The sequence below is a fragment of the Ascidia mentula genome, chromosome 6 (assembly GCF_947561715.1).
Source record: "Ascidia mentula chromosome 6, kaAscMent1.1, whole genome shotgun sequence".
In the NCBI taxonomy this organism is placed as follows: domain Eukaryota; kingdom Metazoa; phylum Chordata; class Ascidiacea; order Phlebobranchia; family Ascidiidae; genus Ascidia; species Ascidia mentula.
This window is the reverse complement of record NC_138571.1, coordinates 950,113-968,711: the sequence shown is the minus strand read 5'-3', so window position 1 is coordinate 968,711 and position 18,599 is coordinate 950,113. Positions and strand designations below refer to the sequence as shown.

Sequence of the window (18,599 nt, the reverse complement as noted above, 5' to 3'; positions counted from 1 at the left end):
GGAAAACCTTTCCGAAACCTCCGAATTTGCTGTGTCAATGCAAATGTGATCAATTTTTTCTGTTATGCAATAGTAGTCCACCTCCGTGAGTTATCAGACCCGGCAATTGTTTTTGGCAAACAAGAGAAACTGTCACCAGGTGCATGAAGGCGAAAGACCTCTAAAGCTCAATTTTCATGATTTCATTGTGAAATACGGCTTTAACACTGCAATGCTGCTTGCACACCTCATGGTTTAAATGAAGGCTATGTTTGTTTTTAAAAACAACCAGTTTATTTGCTGTTCAGATCCCTACATATTAAGCTGTTGATACCAACATACAAGGTTGTGTGAAGGTTTAGGGGAGTGGGATCCAGTAGGTCCGGACTCCCAAGCAATAATTATTGGATGGCTTAAAATTTACTTGAATCGGGCCGCTTTATCCTGAAAAACACAAAAATTTTGTTTGTTTACGAAAATGTGTATTTGAATGAATAAATGATAAATATTCATATCTTTATTTGTTTCTAAATATTTTTTTAACCTCACTTCAACTTAAAACCAAATAAAACAGGCGCATGTACCACCGCAAAACATGTGTTTCAGTTTTCATGGCATAACACAGTTACTTTGTCTTGTGGCATTCCAAGCATATAACTGTGACCAAAGTCACAAAGGTGTTACTAATTTGGAGCCATGTGCAATTCAGGTTCTTTCTCTAACTGACTGAGCTACCATGGCTCAAAGATTAAATTCACCAAGTGATTGTTCTGCCTCTGTGATGTCATAATTGATACAATGAATTGTTGACATAAAAACTGATTCCAACAATTTTTCATTTGTATCAGATGACGTCGTTGAATCTTGATTGGAACACAGTTGATGATGAAAGTGCATCTGCTATTGCTTCATGCATTCAGTGGATTGAGAATCTGTCTCTGGAGCGTTGTAAGGTGACAAGTGGTGGAATCTGTAAGATTGCAAATTCCATATCACAACTTGAGAAACCAGTAAGTTGTATGTTAGACCATTTGTTCTCCAATATTTTGAAATCCATACTGATATCTCTTCCATACATTCCTCAGTTTAACACAAGACTTTTTTTATACAACAAATTTAGGAATGTTTAAATCCAGTTAGCAAGGTACTAAACTCAATTTCGGAACTGAGAATAAATAAGATCAAAGTGGTTAGGCATATTTTTTTATGTACAGATATTCCATAAACTAGAAATTATTGTTGTTTTTTCTAAAACCAAAAAAACAAAAAGAATCAGCATGTGGCCTTCTCCCGAACTAAACTATATGAATTTTCGTGGGATGTTTATTTACTAGACTTGGTAATTAGGGTGGTTATTTTTTGCATGGGAACAGTTGTTCACTGGAATTTAATTTTGAAAAGTATTCCCAAAAGTTTTTGTCACCCCTTTTCATCAAAAGCAAGACACTGTTTTGGGTGGAAAACCACTTATTTTAATCATTACAGATGGAATCTTTGGATATCAGTGGAAATCTGGTTTCAAAATCTCAGTTACCATTGATCATGAATAAAGCAGTCCACAAAAATGTTAACAAATTGTATACATCCAAGTTTGGAATATCAGAATGGGGCATCCGTAAAATTGGAAAATGTGATCTTATCCCCTGCTTTTCAAAGGTTACAAGCATTTAATATTTTGACATGAACAAGTTGAAACCACATTTAATGGTGGAATTATTATTGTAGTTGAAATAGTGAACAAACTACACAGAATACTTTTAGAAATTGGAGAATCTTTCTGTTTCATTTTACATTCTATGTTAACAATGCAGTTTGTCAACATGTGTTTTTTGACAATGATTATTTCATTTTTTTCAGATGTTAGCAAAGAAAGAGGACATGACAACGATGTTTGTTGATTCAGTATTTGAGGTTTGTAAGCGTTGTGCTAAGAAACTTATCTGTAAATCTGGATTTTACTCAAGGTTAATTTATTGAGATACGTTTTTAGTTGAATTATAATAAAACTATATCCAGTTATCTGTGTTAACAAATGCTTTACTTTATCAAAACCATCTTTTTGTAAATATCAATATTTATTGATTGAACAACTTTATGTAAACTAAGATTTTTTTACCAGATTGATTCCATTCCAAACCAGCTTACAGTGTTTGGTAATGAAGAACCTTTTGCTTTGTCATGGGTTTTACATTTATTTCCTCCAACACTTAAACTTACCATGAGAAATGTTAATGGGAATGCGATACAAGAAGTGGCTGCAGCAATAAAACAGAAGGTATATTAGCTGAATTTGTAAAGTCTTCCTGAAAAGGCGTTGGCCAGAGGCCACTCAGCACTCAGCATATGTTATCTATTTGTGATGTGGATATAATAAGTATGCAGAATGCTTGTATCCAAAACTGTGCAACAACAGTTTGTCCAAATTTAATCTGCAAACAAATTGCTTTTATTGAAAGGTGGAATTCAGTATTAAAGCGAAAAAAATCATCATCATCTGTTTTTTCAAAACATTTTGATAATATTTTATTGTTTAAAACTTGAATTCCCAGTCACTGCTATAACTGAAGCTAAAGTCTGCTTGCATGTTCTCGCTGTTAATACTAAATTCGACTCCGTGACAGACTTGTTTATTAATGGAAAGACAGGATTGCAATACCAGGTGGCTGAAGTTTAATTTGTTTCAAGCGTGTTTAACATGTGACTGAATAACAGCAGTTTAACTATTTAAAAGAACGTGCGAACGTTACAGCGTGAAGGCGAGAATAACAACAGGGCCGAGAGAGTTTGAGCGACTGAGAGACTAGACTAGACTTGACTGTCGAAGGATTACGAAATGGGCGTTTTACAACAAAGTGTCAAAAAAAATGTGTTGTCCAACAAGATGCCAGAAAGCTTCTGGGAGCTTTCCTGCAGGAAAGCTTAACTCCGCCTGCATCCTTTGGTCCGTATGTGTTCTAAATGTGAGAAGAATTAAGTAGGAAAACATGCATGTTGCAACACACACTTAAATTATTTTCATTCGTTTAAACACAAAAGTAATTTTAGTGTGTCAAATAATTTTGTGTTAAAACTGCAATGCTGGTTGTACACCCCATGGTTTAAATGTAGGCTATGTTTGTTTTTAAATGAATACAGTGTATTTGTTGTTAAAACGCCCACATATTAAGCTGTTGACACCAACATACAAGGTTGTGTGTAGGTTTAGGGGAGTGGGATCCAGTAGGTCCGGACTCCCAAGCAATAACTATTGACTAACTTAAAATTTACTTGCATCGGGCAACTTTATGCTAAAAAACATAATATTTTTGTTACAATTTTCATTGAATACGAAAATGTGTATTTATTCATATCTTTATTTGTTTCTAAATATTTTTTAACCTTACTTCAAGTTAAAACCAAATAAAACAGGCGCATGTATCGCCGCAAAACATATGTTTCAGTTTTCATAGCATAACACAGTCACTTTGTCTCTTGGCATTGCCAGCATATAACTGTGATCAACGTAACAAACATGTTACTAAGCTGGAGCCATGTGTAATTTGGGTTCTTTCTCCAAGTAACTGAGCTTAACGATTAAATTCACCAAATGATTGTTCTGCCTCTGTGATGTCATAATTGATACAATGATATTGTTGACATAAAAACTGATTCCAGCAATTTTTCATTTGTATCAGATGACGTCGTTGAAACTTGATGGGAACACAGTTGATGATGAAAGTGCATCTGCTATTGCTTCATGTATTCAGTGGATTGAAAATCTGTCTCTGCGGGATTGTAAGATGACAAGTGGTGGAATCTGTAAGATTGCAAATTCCATATCACAACTTGAGAAACCAGTAAGTTGTATGTTAGACCAGTGGTTTCCAAACATTTTAGGGTCACGACACACTTGGATGATTTACATTCGTTTAAACACAGAAGTAATTTTGATAAGTTAAATAATTTTGTGTTAAAACTGCAATGCTGGTTGTGCACCCATGGTTTAAATGTAGGCTATGTTTGTTTTTAAATGGAAACAGTGTATTTGTTGTTAAAACGCCTACATATTAAGCTGTTGATACCAACATACAAGGTTGTGTGTAGGTTTAAGGGAGTGGGATCCAGTAGGTCCGGACTCCCAAGCAATAACTATTGACTAACTTAAAATTTACTTGCAGCGGGCAACTTTATATTAAAAAACATAATATTTTTGTTACAATTTTCATTGAATACGAAAATGTGTATTTATTCATATCTTTATTTGTTTCTAAATATTTTTTTAACCTTACTTCAAGTTAAAACCAAATAAAACAGACGCATGTACCACCACAAAACATATGTTTCAGTTTTCATAGCATAACACAGTTACTTCGTCTTGTGGCATTCCCAGCATATAACTGTGACCAACGTAACAAACGTGTTACTGAGCTGGAGCCATGTGTAATTTGGGTTCTTTCTCCAACTAACTGAGCTTAACGAATAAATTCACCAAATGATTGTTCTGTCTCTGTGATGTCATAATTGATACAATGATATTGTTGACATAAAAACTGATTCCAGCAATTTTTCATTTATTTCAGATGACGTCGTTGAATCTTGATTGGAACACAGTTGATGATGAAAGTGCATCTGCTATTGCTTCATGTATTCAGTGGATTGAGAATCTGTCTCTGCGGGGTTGTAAGATGACAAGTGGTGGAATCTGTAAGATTGCAAATTCCATATCACAACTTGAGAAACCAGTAAGTTGTATGTTAGACCAGTGGTTTCCAAACGTTTTAGGATCAGGACACACTTGGATGATTTACATTCGTTTAAACACAGAAGTAATTTTGATAAGTTAAATAATTTTGTGTTAAAACTGCAATGCTGGTTGTACACCCATGGTTTAAATGTAGGATATGTTTGTTTTTAAATAAATACAGTGTATTTGTTGTTAAAACCCCCACATATTAAGCTGTTGACACCAACATATAAGGTTGTGTGTAGGTTTAGGTGAGTGGGATTCAGTAGGTCCGGACTCCCAAGCAATAACTATTGACTAACTCAAAAAATTTACTTGCATCGGGCTACTTTATATTTAAAAACACAATATTTTTGTTACAATTTTTTTTGAATACGAAAATGTGTATTTATTCATATCTTTATTTGTTTCTAAATATTTTTTCAACCTTACTTCAAGTTAAAACCAAATAAAACAGGCGCATGTACCACCACAAAACATATGTTTCAGTTTTCATAGCATAACACAGTCACTTTGTCTCTTGGCATTGCCAGCATATAACTGTGACCGACGTAACAAACGTGTTACTGAGCTGGAGCCATGTGTAATTTGGGTTCTTTCTCCAACTGACTGAGCTTAACGATTAAATTCACGAAATAATTGTTCTGCCTCTGTGATGTCATAATTGATACAATGATATTGTTGACATAAAAACTGATTCCAGCAATTTTTCATTTGTTTCAGATGACGTCGTTGAATCTTGATGGGAACACAGTTGATGATGAAAGTGCATCTGCTATTGCTTCATGTATTCAGTGGATTGAGAATCTGTCTCTGCGGGGTTGTAAGATGACAAGTGGTGGAATCTGTAAGGTTGCAAATTCCATATCACAACTTGAGAAACCAGTAAGTTGTATGTTAGACCAGTGGTTTCCAAATATTTTAGGATCACGACACACTTGGATGATTTACATTCGTTTAAACACAGAAGTAATTTTGATAAGTTAAATAATTTTGTGTTAAAACTGCAATGCTGGTTGTACACCCCATGGTTTAAATGTAGGCTATGTTTGTTTTTAAATGGAAACAGTGTATTTGCTGTTAAAACCCCTACATATTAAGCAGTTTATACCAACATACAAGGTTGTGTGTAGGTTTAGGAGAGTGGGATCCAGTAGGTCCGGACTCCCATGCAATAACTATTGACTAACTTAAAATTTACTTGCATCGGGCAACTTTATATTTAACAACACAATATTTTTTTTACAATTTTCATTGAATACGAAAATGTGTATTTATTCATATCTTTATTTGTTTCTAAATATTTTTTTAACCTTACTCCAAGTTAAAACCAAATAAAACAGGCGCATGTATCGCCGCAAAACATATGTTTCAGTTTTCATAGCATAACACAGTCACTTTGTCTCTTGGCATTGCCAGCATATAACTGTGATCAATGTAACAAACGTGTTACTAAGCTGGAGCCATGTGTAATTTGGGTTCTTTCTCCAACTAACTGAGCTTAACGAATAAATTCACCAAATGATTGTTCTGCCTCTGTGATGTCATAATTGATACAATGATATTGTTGACATAAAAACTGATTCCAGCAATTTTTCATTTGTTTCAGATGTCATCGTTGAATCTTGATTGCAACACAGTTGATGATGAAAGTGCATCTGCTATTGCTTCATGTATTCAGTGGATTGAGAATCTGTCTCTGCGGTATTGTAAGATGAGAAGTGGTGGAATCTGTAAGGTTGCAAATTCCATATCACAACTTGAGAAACCAGTAAGTTGTATGTTAGACCAGTGGTTTCCAAACATTTTAGGATCACGACACACTTGGATGATTTACATTCGTTTAAACACAGAAGTAATTTTGATAAGTTAAATAATTTTGTGTTAAAACTGCAATGCTGGTTGTACACCCCATGGTTTAAATGTAGACTATGTTTGTTTTTAAACAAATACAGTGTATTTGTTGTTAAAACGCCCACATATTAAGCTGTTGATACCAACATACAAGGTTGTGTGTAGGTTTAGGAGAGTGGGATCCAGTAGGTCCGGACTCCCAAGCAATAACTATTGACCAACTCAAAATTTACTTGCAACGGGCAACTTTATACCAAAAAACATAATATTTTTGTTACAATTTTCATTGAATACGAAAATGTGTATTTATTCATATCTTTATTTGTTTCTAAATATTTTTTTAACCTTACTTCAACTTAAAACCAAATAAAACAGGCGCATGTATCGCCACAAAACATATGTTTCAGTTTTCATAGCATAACACAGTTACTTTGTCTCTTGGCATTGCAAGCATATAACTGTGACCAACGTAACAAACGTGTTACTAAGCTGGAGCCATGTGTAATTTGGGTTCTTTCTCCAACTAATTGAGCTCAACGATTAAATTCACCAAATGATTGTTCTGTCTCTGTGATGTCATAATTGATACAATGATATTGTTGACATAAAAACTGATTCCAGCAATATTTCATTTATTTCAGATGACATCGTTGAATCTTGATTGCAACACAGTTGATGATGAAAGTGCATCTGCTATTGCTTCATGCATTCAGTGGATTGAGAATCTGTCTCTGCGGGGTTGTCCGATGACAAGTGGTGGAATCTGTAAGATTGTGAATTCCATATCACAACTTGAGAAACCAGTAAGTTGTATGTTAGACCAGTGGTTTCCAAACGTTTTAGGATCATGACACACTTGGATGATTTACATTCGTTTAAACACAAAAGTAATTTTAGTGTGTTAAATAATTTTGTGTTAAAACTGCAATGCTGGTTGTACACCCCATGGTTTAAATGTAGGCTATTTTGTTTTTGAATGGAAACAGTGTATTTGTTGTTAATACGTCCACATATTAAGCTATTGATACCAACATACAAGGTTGTGTGTAGGTTTAAGGGAGTGGGATCCAGTAGGTCCGGAATCCCAAGCAATAACTATTGACTAACTTAAAATTTACTTGCATCGGGCAACTTTATGCTAAAAAACACAGTATTTTTGTTACAATTTTCATGAAATACGAAAATGTGTATTTATTCATATCTTTATTTGTTTCTAAATATTTTTTCAACCTTACTTCAACTTAAAACCAAATAAAACAGGCGCATGTACCTCCTCAAAACATATGTTTCAGTTTCCATAGCATAAAGCAGTTACCTTGTCTCGTGGCATTCCGTGCATATAACTGTAACCAAAGTCACAAAGGTGTTACTAATTTGGAGCCATGTGCAATTCAGGTTCTTTCTCTAACTGACTGAGCTACCGTAGCTCAACGATTAAATTCTCCAAGTGATTGTTCTGCCTCTGTGATATCATCATTGATACAATGATATTGTTCACATTAAAACTGATTCCAGCAATTTTTTGAACCGCAAGATTTAAGTTTGATTCAACAAATTTAGGAATGTTTAAATCCAGTTAGCAAGGTTTGGTTCTAAACTCAATTTCGGAACTGAGAATAAATCAGATCAAAGTGGTTAGGCATATTTTTTGATGTACAGATATTCCATAAACAAGAAATTATTGTTGTTTTTTTTTCTAAAATCCAAAAAACAAAAAGAATCAGCTTGTGGCCTTCTTCCGAACTAAACTATATTAATTTTCGTGTGATGTTTATTTACTAAACTTCGTAATTAAGGTGGTTATTTTTTGTGTGGGAACAGTTGTTCACTGGAATTTAATGTTGAAAAGTATTCCCAAAAGTTTTTGTGACCCCTTTTCATCAAGAGCAAGACCCTGTTTTGGGCTTTTTGAATGTTTCTTATGTAAAACCACTTATTTCAACCATTACAGATGGAATGTTTGGATATCAGTGGAAATCTGGTTTCAAAATCTCAGTTACCATTGATCATGAATGAAGCAGTCCACAAAAATGTTAACAAACTTTATACATCCAAGTTTAGAATATCAGAAAAGGGCATCCATAATATTGGAAAATGTGATCTTATCCCTTGCTTTTCAAAGGTTACCAGCATTTAATATTTTGACATGAACAAGTTGAAACCACATTTAATGATGGAATTACTATTGTAGTTGAAATAGTGAACAAACTACACAAATTATTTTTAGAAATTGGAGAAACTTTCTTTTTCATTTTACATTCTATGTTAACAATGCAGTTTGTCAACATGTGTTTTTTGACAATGAATATTTTGTTTTTTTCAGACGTTAGCAAAGAAAGAGGACATAACAACCAAATTTGTTGATTCAGTATTTGAGGTTTGTAAGCGTTGTTCTAAGAAACTTATCTGTAAATCTGGATTTTACTCTAGGTTAATTTGTTGAGATATGTTTTGAGTTGAATTATAATAAAACTATATCGAGTTATTTGTGTTAACAAATGCTTTACTTTATCAAAACCATTTTTTTGTGAATATCCATATTGATTGATTGAACAACTTTATGTAAACTAAGATTATTTTACCAGATTGATTCCATTCCAAACAAGCTTGCAGTTTTTGGTGATGAAGAAGCTTGTGCTTTGTCATGTGTTTTACATTTATTTCCTCCAACACTTAAACTTGCCATGATATATGTTGGTAACTGCTCGATACAAGAAGTGGCTGCAGCAATAAAACAGAAGGTATATTAGCTGAATTTGTAAAGTCTTTCTGGAACGGCGTTGGCCAAAGGCTCAGCACTCAGTATATGTTATCTTTTTGTGTGGAAAACAGTGTTTTTGTTGTTAAAACCCCTTCATATTAAGCTGTTGATGCCAACATACAAGGTTGTGTGTAGGTTTAAGGGAATGGGATCCAGTAGGTCCGGACTCCCAAGCAATAACTATTGACTAACTTAAAATTTACTTGCATCGGGCAACTTTATATTTAACAACACAATATTTTTTTTACAATTTTCATTGAATACGAAAATGTGTATTTATTCATATCTTTATTTGTTTCTAAATATTTTTTAACCTTACTTCAAGTTAAAACCAAATAAAACAGGCGCATGTATCGCCGCAAAACATATGTTTCAGTTTTCATAGCATAACAGAGTCACTTTGTCTCTTGGCATTGCCAGCATATAACTGTGACCAACGTAACAAACGTGTTACTAAGCTGGAGCCATGTGTAATTTGGGTTCTTTCTCCAACTAACTGAGCTTAACGAATAAATTCACCAAATGATTGTTCTGCCTCTGTGATGTCATAACTGATACAATGATATTGTTGACATAAAACTGATTCCAGCAATTTTTCATTTATTTCAGATGACGTCGTTGAAACTTGATTGCAACACAGTTGATGATGAAAGTGCATCTGCTATCGCTTCATGTATTCAGTGGATTGAGAATCTGTCTCTGCGGGTTTGTAAGATGACAAGTGGTGGAATCTGTAAGGTTGCAAATTCCATATCACAACTTGAGAAACCAGTAAGTTGTATGTTAGACCAGTGGTTTCCAAACATTTTAGGATCACGACACACTTGGATGATTTACATTCGTTTAAACACAGAAGTAATTTGATAAGTTAAATAATTTTGTGTTAAAACTACAATTCTTGTTGTACACCCCATGGTTTAAATGTAGGATATGTTTGTTTTTAAATGAATACAGTGTATTTGTTGTTAAAACGCCCACATATTAAGCTGTTGATACCAACATACAAGGTTGTGTGTAGGTTTAGGAGAATGGGATCCAGTAGGTCCGGACTCCCAAGCAATAACTATTGACCAACTTAAAATTTACTTGCATCGGGCAACTTTATGCTAAAAAACATAATATTTTTGTTACAATTTTCATTGAATACGAAAATGTGTATTTATTCATATCTTTATTTGTTTCTAAATATTTTTTAACCTTACTTCAAGTTAAAACCAAATAAAACAGGCGCATGTATCGCCGCAAAACATATGTTTCAGTTTTCATAGCATAACACAGTCACTTTGTCTCTTGGCATTGCCAGCATATAACTGTGATCAACGTAACAAACATGTTACTAAGCTGGAGCCATGTGTAATTTGGGTTCTTTCTCCAACTAACTGAGCTTAACGAATAAATTCACCAAATGATTGTTCTGCCTCTGTGATGTCATAACTGATACAATGATATTGTTGACATAAAACTGATTCCAGCAATTTTTCATTTATTTCAGATGACGTCGTTGAATCTTGATTGCAACACAGTTGATGATGAAAGTGCATCTGCTATTGCTTCATGTATTCAGTGGATTGAGAATCTGTCTCTGCGGGGTTGTAAGATGACAAGTGGTGGAATCTGTAAGATTGCAAATTCCATATCACAACTTAAGAAACCAGTAAGTTGTATGTTAGACCAGTGGTTTCCAAACGTTTTAGGATCATGACACACTTGGATGATTTACATTCGTTTAAACACAAAAGTAATTTTAGTGTGTTAAATAATTTTGTGTTAAAACTGCAATGCTGGTTGTACACCCCATGGTTTAAATGTAGGCTATGTCTGTTTTTGAATGGAAACAGTGTATTTGCTGTTAATACGCCCACATATTAAGCTATTGATACCAACATACAAGGTTGTGTGTAGGTTTAAGGGAGTGGGATCCAGTAGGTCCGGAATCCCAAGCAATAACTATTGACTAACTTAAAATTTACTTGCATCGGGCAACTTTATGCTAAAAAACACAGTATTTTTTTTACAATTTTCATTGAATACGAAAATGTGTATTTATTCATATCTTTATTTGTTTCTAAATATTTTTTTAACCTTACTTCAACTTAAAACCAAATAAAACAGGCGCATGTACCACCTCAAAACGTATGTTTCAGTTTCCATAGCATAAAGCAGTTACCTTGTCTCGTGGCATTCCGTGCATATAACTGTAACCAAAGTCACAAAGGTGTTACTAATTTGGAGCCATGTGCAATTCAGGTTCTTTCTCTAACTGACTGAGCTACCGTAGCTCAAATATTAAATTCTCCAAGTGATTGTTCTGCCTCTGTGATATCATAATTGATGCAATGATATTGTTCACATTAAAACTGATTCCAGCAATTTTTTGAACCACAAGATTTAAGTTTAATTCAACAAATTTAGGAATGTTTAAATCCAGTTAGCAAGGTTTGGTTCTAAACTTAATATCGGAACTGAGAATAAATCAGATCAAAGTGGTTAGGCATATTTTTAGATGTACAGATATTCCATAAACTAGAAATTATTGTTGTTTTTTTTTCTAAAATCAAAAAAACAAAAAGAATCAGCTTGTGGCCTTCTTCCGAACTAAACTATATTAATTTTCGTGTGATATTTATTTACTAAACTTGGTAATTAAGGTGGTTATTTTTTGTGTGGGAACAGTTGTTCACTGGAATTTAATGTTGAAAAGTATTCCCAAAAGTTTTTGTCACCCCTTTTCATCAAGAGCAAGACCCTGTTTTGGGCTTTTTAAATTGTTTCTTATGTAAAACCACTTATTTTAATCATTACAGATGGAATCTTGGGATATCAGTGGAAATCTGGTTTCAAAATCTCAGTTACCATTGATCATGAATAAAGCAGTCCACAAAAATGTTAAAAAACTTTATACATCCAAGTTCAGAATATCAAGAATGGGCATCCATAAAATTGGAAAATGTGATCTTATCCCTTGCTTTTCAAAGGTTACAAGCATTTAATATTTTGACATGAACAAGTTGAAACCACATTTAATGATGGAATTATTATTGTAGTTGAAATATTGAACCAAGTACACAAAATATTTTTAGAAATTGGAGAAACTTTCTCTTTCATTTTACATTCTATGTTAACAATGCAGTTTGTCAACATGTGTTTTTTAACAATGAATATTTTGTTTTTTTCAGACGTTAGCAAAGAAAGAGGACATAACAACCAAATTTGTTGATTCAGTATTTGAGGTTTGTAAGCATTGTTCTAAGAATCTTATCTGTAAATCTGGATTTTACTCAAGGTTAATTTGTTGTGAGATGTTTTTAGTTGAATTATAATAAAACTATATCGAGTTATTTGTGTTAACAAATGCTTTACTTTATCAAAACCATCTTTTTGTAAATATCCATATTGATTGATTGAACAACTTTGTGTAAACTCACATGTTTTTTACCAGATTGATTCCATTCCAAACCAGCTTACAGTGAATGGTGATGAAGAAGCTTTTGCTTTTTCATGTGTTTTACATTTATTTCCTCCAACACTTAAACTTACCATGAGATATGTTAATGGGGATGCGATACAAGAAGTGGCTGAAGCAATAAAACAGAAGGTATATTAACTGAATTTGTGAAGTCTTTCTGAAAGGACATTGGCCAGAGGCCACTCAGCACTCAGCATATGTTATCTATTTGTGATGTGGATATAATAAGTATGCAGAATGCTTGTATCCAAAACTGTGCAACAACAGTTTGTCCAAATTTAATCTGAATACAAATTGCATTTATTAAAAGGTGGAGTTCAGTATCAAAGCGAAAAAAATCATCGTCATCTGTTTTTTCGAAACATTTTGATAATATTTTATTGTTTAAAACTTGAATTCCCAGTCACTGCTATAACTGAAGCTAAAGTCTGCTTGCATGTTCTCGCTGTTAATACTAAATTCGACTCCGTGACAGACTTGTTTATTAATGGAAAGACACGATTGCAATACCAGGTGGCTTAAGTTTAATTTGTTTCAAGCGTGTTTAACATGTGACTGAATAACAGCAGTTTAACTATTTAAAAGAACGTGCGAACGTTACAGCGTGAAGGCGAGAATAACAACAGGGCCGAGAGAGTACGAGCGACTAAGAGACTAGACTAGACTTGACTGTCGAAGGATTACGAAATGGGCGTTTTACAACAAAGTGTCAAAAAAAATGTGTTGTCCAACAAGATGCCAGAAAGCTTCTGGGAGCTTTCCTGCAGGAAAGCTTAACTCCGCCTGCATCCTTTGGTCCGTATGTGTTCTAAATGTGAGAAGAATTAAGTAGGAAAACATGCGTGTTGCTACACACCCTTAAATGATTTACATTCGTTCAAACACAAAAGTAATTTTAGTGTGTCAAATAATTTTGTGTTAAAACTGCAATGCTGGTTGTACACCCCATGGTTTAAATGTAGGCTATGTTTGTTTTTAAATGGAAACAGTGTATTTGCTGTTAAAACCCCTACATATTGAGCAGTTTATACCAACATACAAGGTTGTGTGTAGGTTTAGGAAAGTGGGATCCAGTAGGTCCGGACTCCCAAGCAATAACTATTGGCTAACTTAAAATTTACTTGCATCGGGCTACTTTATATTAAAAAACATAATATTTTTGTTACAATTTTCATTGAATACGAAAATGTGTATTTATTCATATCTTTAATTGTTTCTAAATATTTTTGTTAACCTTACTTCAACTTAAAACCAAATAAAACAGGCGCATGAACCACCACAAAACATATGTTTCAGTTTTCATAGCATAACACAGTTACTTCGTCTCTTGGCATTGCAAGCATATAACTGTGACCAACGTAACAAACGTGTTACTGAGCTGGAGCCATGTGTAATTTGGGTTCTTTCTCCAACTGACTGAGCTTAACGATTAAATTCACGAAATGATTGTTCTGCCTCTGTGATGTCATAATTGATACAATGATATTGTTGACATAAAAACTGATTCCAGCAATTTTTAATTTGTTTCAGATGACGTCGTTGAATCTTGATTGCAACACAGTTGATGATGAAAGTGCATCTGCTATTGCTTCATGTATTCAGTGGATTGAAAATCTGTCTCTGCGGGATTGTAAGATGACAAGTGGTGGAATCTGTAAGATTGCAAATTCCATATCACAACTTGAGAAACCAGTAAGTTGTATGTTAGACCAGTGGTTTCCAAACGTTTTAGGATCATGACACACTTGGATGATTTACATTCGTTTAAACACAGAAGTAATTTTGATAAGTTAAATAATTTTGTGTTAAAACTGCAATTCTTGTTGTACACCCCATGGTTTAAATGTAGGCTATGTTTGTTTTTGAATGGAAACAGTGTATTTGTTGTTAATACGTCCACATATTAAGCTGTTGATACCAACATACAAGGTTGTGTGTAGGTTAAGGAGAATGGGATCCAGTAGGTCCGGACTCCCAAGCAATAACTATTGACCAACTTAAAATTTACTTGCATCGGGCAACTTTATATTCAAAAACACAATATTTTTGTTACAATTTTCATTGAATACGAAAATGTGTATTTATTCATATCTTTATTTATTTCTAAATATTTTTTTAACCTTACACCAAGTTAAAACCAAATCAAACAGGCGCATGTATCGCCGCAAAACATATGTTTCAGTTTTCATAGCATAACACCGTTATTTCGTCTCGTGGCATTGCAAGCATATAACTGTGACCAACGTAACAAACGTGTTACTAAGCTGGAGCCATGTGTAATTTGGGTTCTTTCTCCAACTAACTGAGCTTAACGAATAAATTCACCAAATGATTGTTCTGCCTCTGTGATGTCATAATTGATACAATGATATTGTTGACATAAAAACTGATTCCAGCAATTTTTCATTTATTTCAGATGACGTCGTTGAATCTTGATAGGAACAAAGTTGATGATGAAAGTGCATCTGCTATTGCTTCATGTATTCAGTGGATTGAGAATCTGTCTCTGCGGTATTGTAAGATGACAAGTGGTGGAATCTGTGAGGTTGCAAATTCCATATCACAACTTGAGAAACCAGTAAGTTGTATGTTAGACCAGTGGTTTCCAAACATTTTAGGATCACGACACACTTGGATGATTTACATTCGTTTAAACACAGAATTAATTTTGATAAGTTAAATAATTTTGTGTTAAAACTGCAATGCTGGTTGTACACCCCATGGTTTAAATGTAGGCTATGTTTGTTTTTAAATAAATACAGTGTATTTGTTGTTAAAACGCCCACATATTAAGCTGTTGATACCAACATACAAGGTTGTGTGTAAGTTTAAGGGAATGGGATCCAGTAGGTCCGGACTCCCAAGCAATAACTATTGACTAACTTAAAATTTACTTGCATCGGGCAACTTTATATTTAAAAACAAAATATTTTTGTTACAATTTTCATTGAATACGAAAATGTGTATTTATTCATATCTTTATTTGTTTCTAAATATTTGTTAACCTTACTTCAAGTTAAAACCAAACAAAGCAGGCGCATGTATCGCCGCAAAACATATGTTTCAGTTTCCATAGCATAACACAGTTACTTCGTCTCTTGGCATTGCAAGCATATAACTGTGGCCAACGTAACAAACGTATTACTGAGCTGGAGCCATGTGTAATTTGGGTTCTTTCTCCAACTAACTGAGCTTAACGAATAAATTCACCAAATGATTGTTCTGCCTCTGTGATGTCATAATTGATACAATGATTTTGTTGACATAAAAACTGATTCCAGCAATTTTTCATTTGTTTCAGATGACGTCGTTGAATCTTGATTGCAACACAGTTGATGATGAAAGTGCATCTGCTATTGCTTCATGTATTCAGTGGATTGAGAATCTGTCTCTGCGGGATTGTAAGATGACAAGTGGTGGAATCTGCAAGATTGCAAATTCCATATCACAACTTACTAAACCAGTATGTTGCAGAGATTGTGATTCAGTAGAGCGGACTCGCAAGCAATAGCCATTGACTGACTCAAAATTTACTTACCTTGGCATCAGGCCACTTTATATCAAAATTCAAAGGTTTTTTGTTTGAATTTTGAGTATATGCGAAAATGTGTATTTTTCATATCTTTATTTGTTTCTAAATATTTTTTTCACTGTACTTAAACAAAAAACTAAACAAAACAGGCGCATGTACCACTTCAAAACACGTGTTTCAGTTTTCATAGCATAACACAGTTACTTCGTCTCATGGCATTGCATGCATATAAAGGTGACCAAAGTCACAAACGTGTTACTTTTGGAGCCATGTGTGATTCGTGTTCTTTCTGTATCTAACTGAGCTACCGGAGCTCAACGATTAAATTCACCAAGTGATTGTTCTGTCTCTGTGGTGTCATAACTGATACAATGATATTGTTGACATAAAACTGATTCCAGCAATTTTTCGTTTGTATCAGATGACGTCGTTGAATCTTGATTACAACACAGTTGATGATGACGGTGCATCTGCTATTGCTTCATGTATTCAGTGGATTGAGAATCTGTCTCTGCGGGATTGTAAGATGACAAGTGGTGGAATCTGTAAGATTGCAAATTCCATATCGCAACTTAAGAAACCAGTAAGTTGTATGTTAGACCAGTGATTCTCCAATATTTTGAAATCCAAACTGATATCTCTTCCATACATTCCTCAGCTTAACACAAGAGGTTTTTTATTCAACAAATTTAGGAATGTTTAAATCCAGTTAGCAAGGTTTGGTACTAAACTCAATTTTGGAACTGAGAATAAATAAGATCAAAGTGGTTAGGCATATTTTTAGATGTACAGATATTCCATAAACTAGAAAATATTGTTGTTTTTTTCTAAAATCAAAAAAAAAAAAGAATCAGCTTGTGGCCTTCTTCCGAACTAAACTATGTTAATTTTCGTGTGATGTTTATTTACTAAACTTGGTAATTAAAGTGGTTGTTTTTTGCGTGGAAACAATTGGTCACTGGAATTTAATTTTGAAAAGTATTCCCAAATGTTTTTGTCACCCCTTTTCAACAATAGCAAGAGCCTTTTCTGGGCTTTTTAAATGTTTCTCATGTAAAACCACTTACTTTAATCATTACAGATGGAATGTTTGGATATCAGTGGAAATCTGGTTTCAAAATCTCTCATATCATCTATCATGAATGAAGCAGTCCACAAAAATGTTAACAAACTTTATACATCCAAGTTCAGAATATCAGAAAAGGGCATCCATAAAATTGGAAAATGTGATCTTATCCCCTGCTTTTCAAAGGTTACCAGCATTTAATATTTTGACATGAACAAGTTGAAACCACATTTAATGATGGAATTATTATTGTAGTTGAAATATTGAACCAAGTACACAAAATATTTTTAGAAATTGGAGAAACTTTCTCTTTCATTTTACATTCTATGTTAACAATGCAGTTTGCCAACATGTGTTTTTTGACAATGAATATTTCATTTTTTTCAGATGTTAGCAAAGAAAGAGGACATGACAACGATGTTTGTTGATTCAGTATTTGAGGTTTGTAAGCGTTGTTCTAAGAAACTTATCTGTAAATCTGGATTTTCCTCAAGGTTAATTTGTTGAGATATGTTTTTAGTTGAATTATAATAAAACTATATCCAGTTATCTGTGTTAACAAATGCTTTACGTTATCAAAACCATCTTTTTGTAAATATCAATATTTATTGATTAAACAACTTTATGTAAACTAAGATTTTTTTACCAGATTGATTCCATTCCAAACCAGCTTACAGTGAATGGTGATGAAGAAGCCTTGGCTTTGTCATGTGTTTTACATTTATTTCCTCCAACACTTGAACTTACCATGGGAAATATTAATGGGAATGCGATACAAGAAGTGGCTGCAGCAATAAAACAGAAGGTAGATTAGCTGAATTTGTGAAGTCTTTCTAAAAGGACATTGGCCAAAGGCCACTCAGCACTCAGCATTTGTTATCAATATTTATATGATGTGGATATAATAAATATGCAGAATGCTTGTATCCAAAACTGTGCAACAACAGTTTGTCCAAAAGTAATCTGCAAACAAATTGCATTGCAAAGGTGGAATTCAGCATTAAAGGCAAAAGAAATATCATCTGTTTTTTCAAAACATTTTGATAATATTTTATTGTTTAAAGCTTGTTCCAAAAGCAATGTGGTCATAATGTCAGTTTTGATGGTAGATAACTATGAAACTCGCTGTTGTGTTGCTGCAATATGTGGGACCACATCTTAATTGATCGCAAACCCAATATCTCCTAACAAAAATCAATTTCTTCAAACTTGAACAAA

The 18,599-nt window shown here is 33.7% G+C and overlaps 1 protein-coding gene across 27 annotated transcripts in view; it reads left to right on the top strand.

Annotated features, from left to right (window-relative positions):
- LOC145905981 (uncharacterized) overlaps positions 1-18,599 on the top strand; it is a 43,951-nt gene that overhangs the window by 19,036 nt on the left and 6,316 nt on the right. For 6 of the 27 annotated variants that reach the window (XR_014402790.1, XM_082993332.1, XM_082993352.1 and 3 more), the window contains 24 exons: positions 828-989; positions 1,465-1,635; positions 1,837-1,890; positions 2,099-2,254; positions 3,654-3,815; positions 4,539-4,700; positions 5,426-5,587; positions 6,312-6,473; positions 7,198-7,359; positions 8,508-8,678; positions 8,880-8,933; positions 9,142-9,297; positions 9,927-10,088; positions 10,810-10,971; positions 12,122-12,292; positions 12,494-12,547; positions 12,757-12,912; positions 14,314-14,475; positions 15,200-15,361; positions 16,085-16,246; positions 16,737-16,898; positions 17,397-17,567; positions 17,769-17,822; positions 18,031-18,186. Coding sequence is in view for 26 of the 27 variants with exons in the window: in XM_082993332.1 (XP_082849458.1) it covers positions 828-989; positions 1,465-1,635; positions 1,837-1,890; positions 2,099-2,254; positions 3,654-3,815; positions 4,539-4,700; positions 5,426-5,587; positions 6,312-6,473; positions 7,198-7,359; positions 8,508-8,678; positions 8,880-8,933; positions 9,142-9,297; positions 9,927-10,088; positions 10,810-10,971; positions 12,122-12,292; positions 12,494-12,547; positions 12,757-12,912; positions 14,314-14,475; positions 15,200-15,361; positions 16,085-16,246; positions 16,737-16,898; positions 17,397-17,567; positions 17,769-17,822; positions 18,031-18,186 (3,468 nt within the window). In the remaining variant the exon portion in view is untranslated. The remainder of the gene's footprint in view (positions 1-827; positions 990-1,464; positions 1,636-1,836; positions 1,891-2,098; positions 2,255-3,653; positions 3,816-4,538; positions 4,701-5,425; positions 5,588-6,311; positions 6,474-7,197; positions 7,360-8,507; positions 8,679-8,879; positions 8,934-9,141; positions 9,298-9,926; positions 10,089-10,809; positions 10,972-12,121; positions 12,293-12,493; positions 12,548-12,756; positions 12,913-14,313; positions 14,476-15,199; positions 15,362-16,084; positions 16,247-16,736; positions 16,899-17,396; positions 17,568-17,768; positions 17,823-18,030; positions 18,187-18,599) is intronic. The other 21 variants (XM_082993354.1, XM_082993333.1, XM_082993334.1 and 18 more) reach the window with 20 other exon arrangements.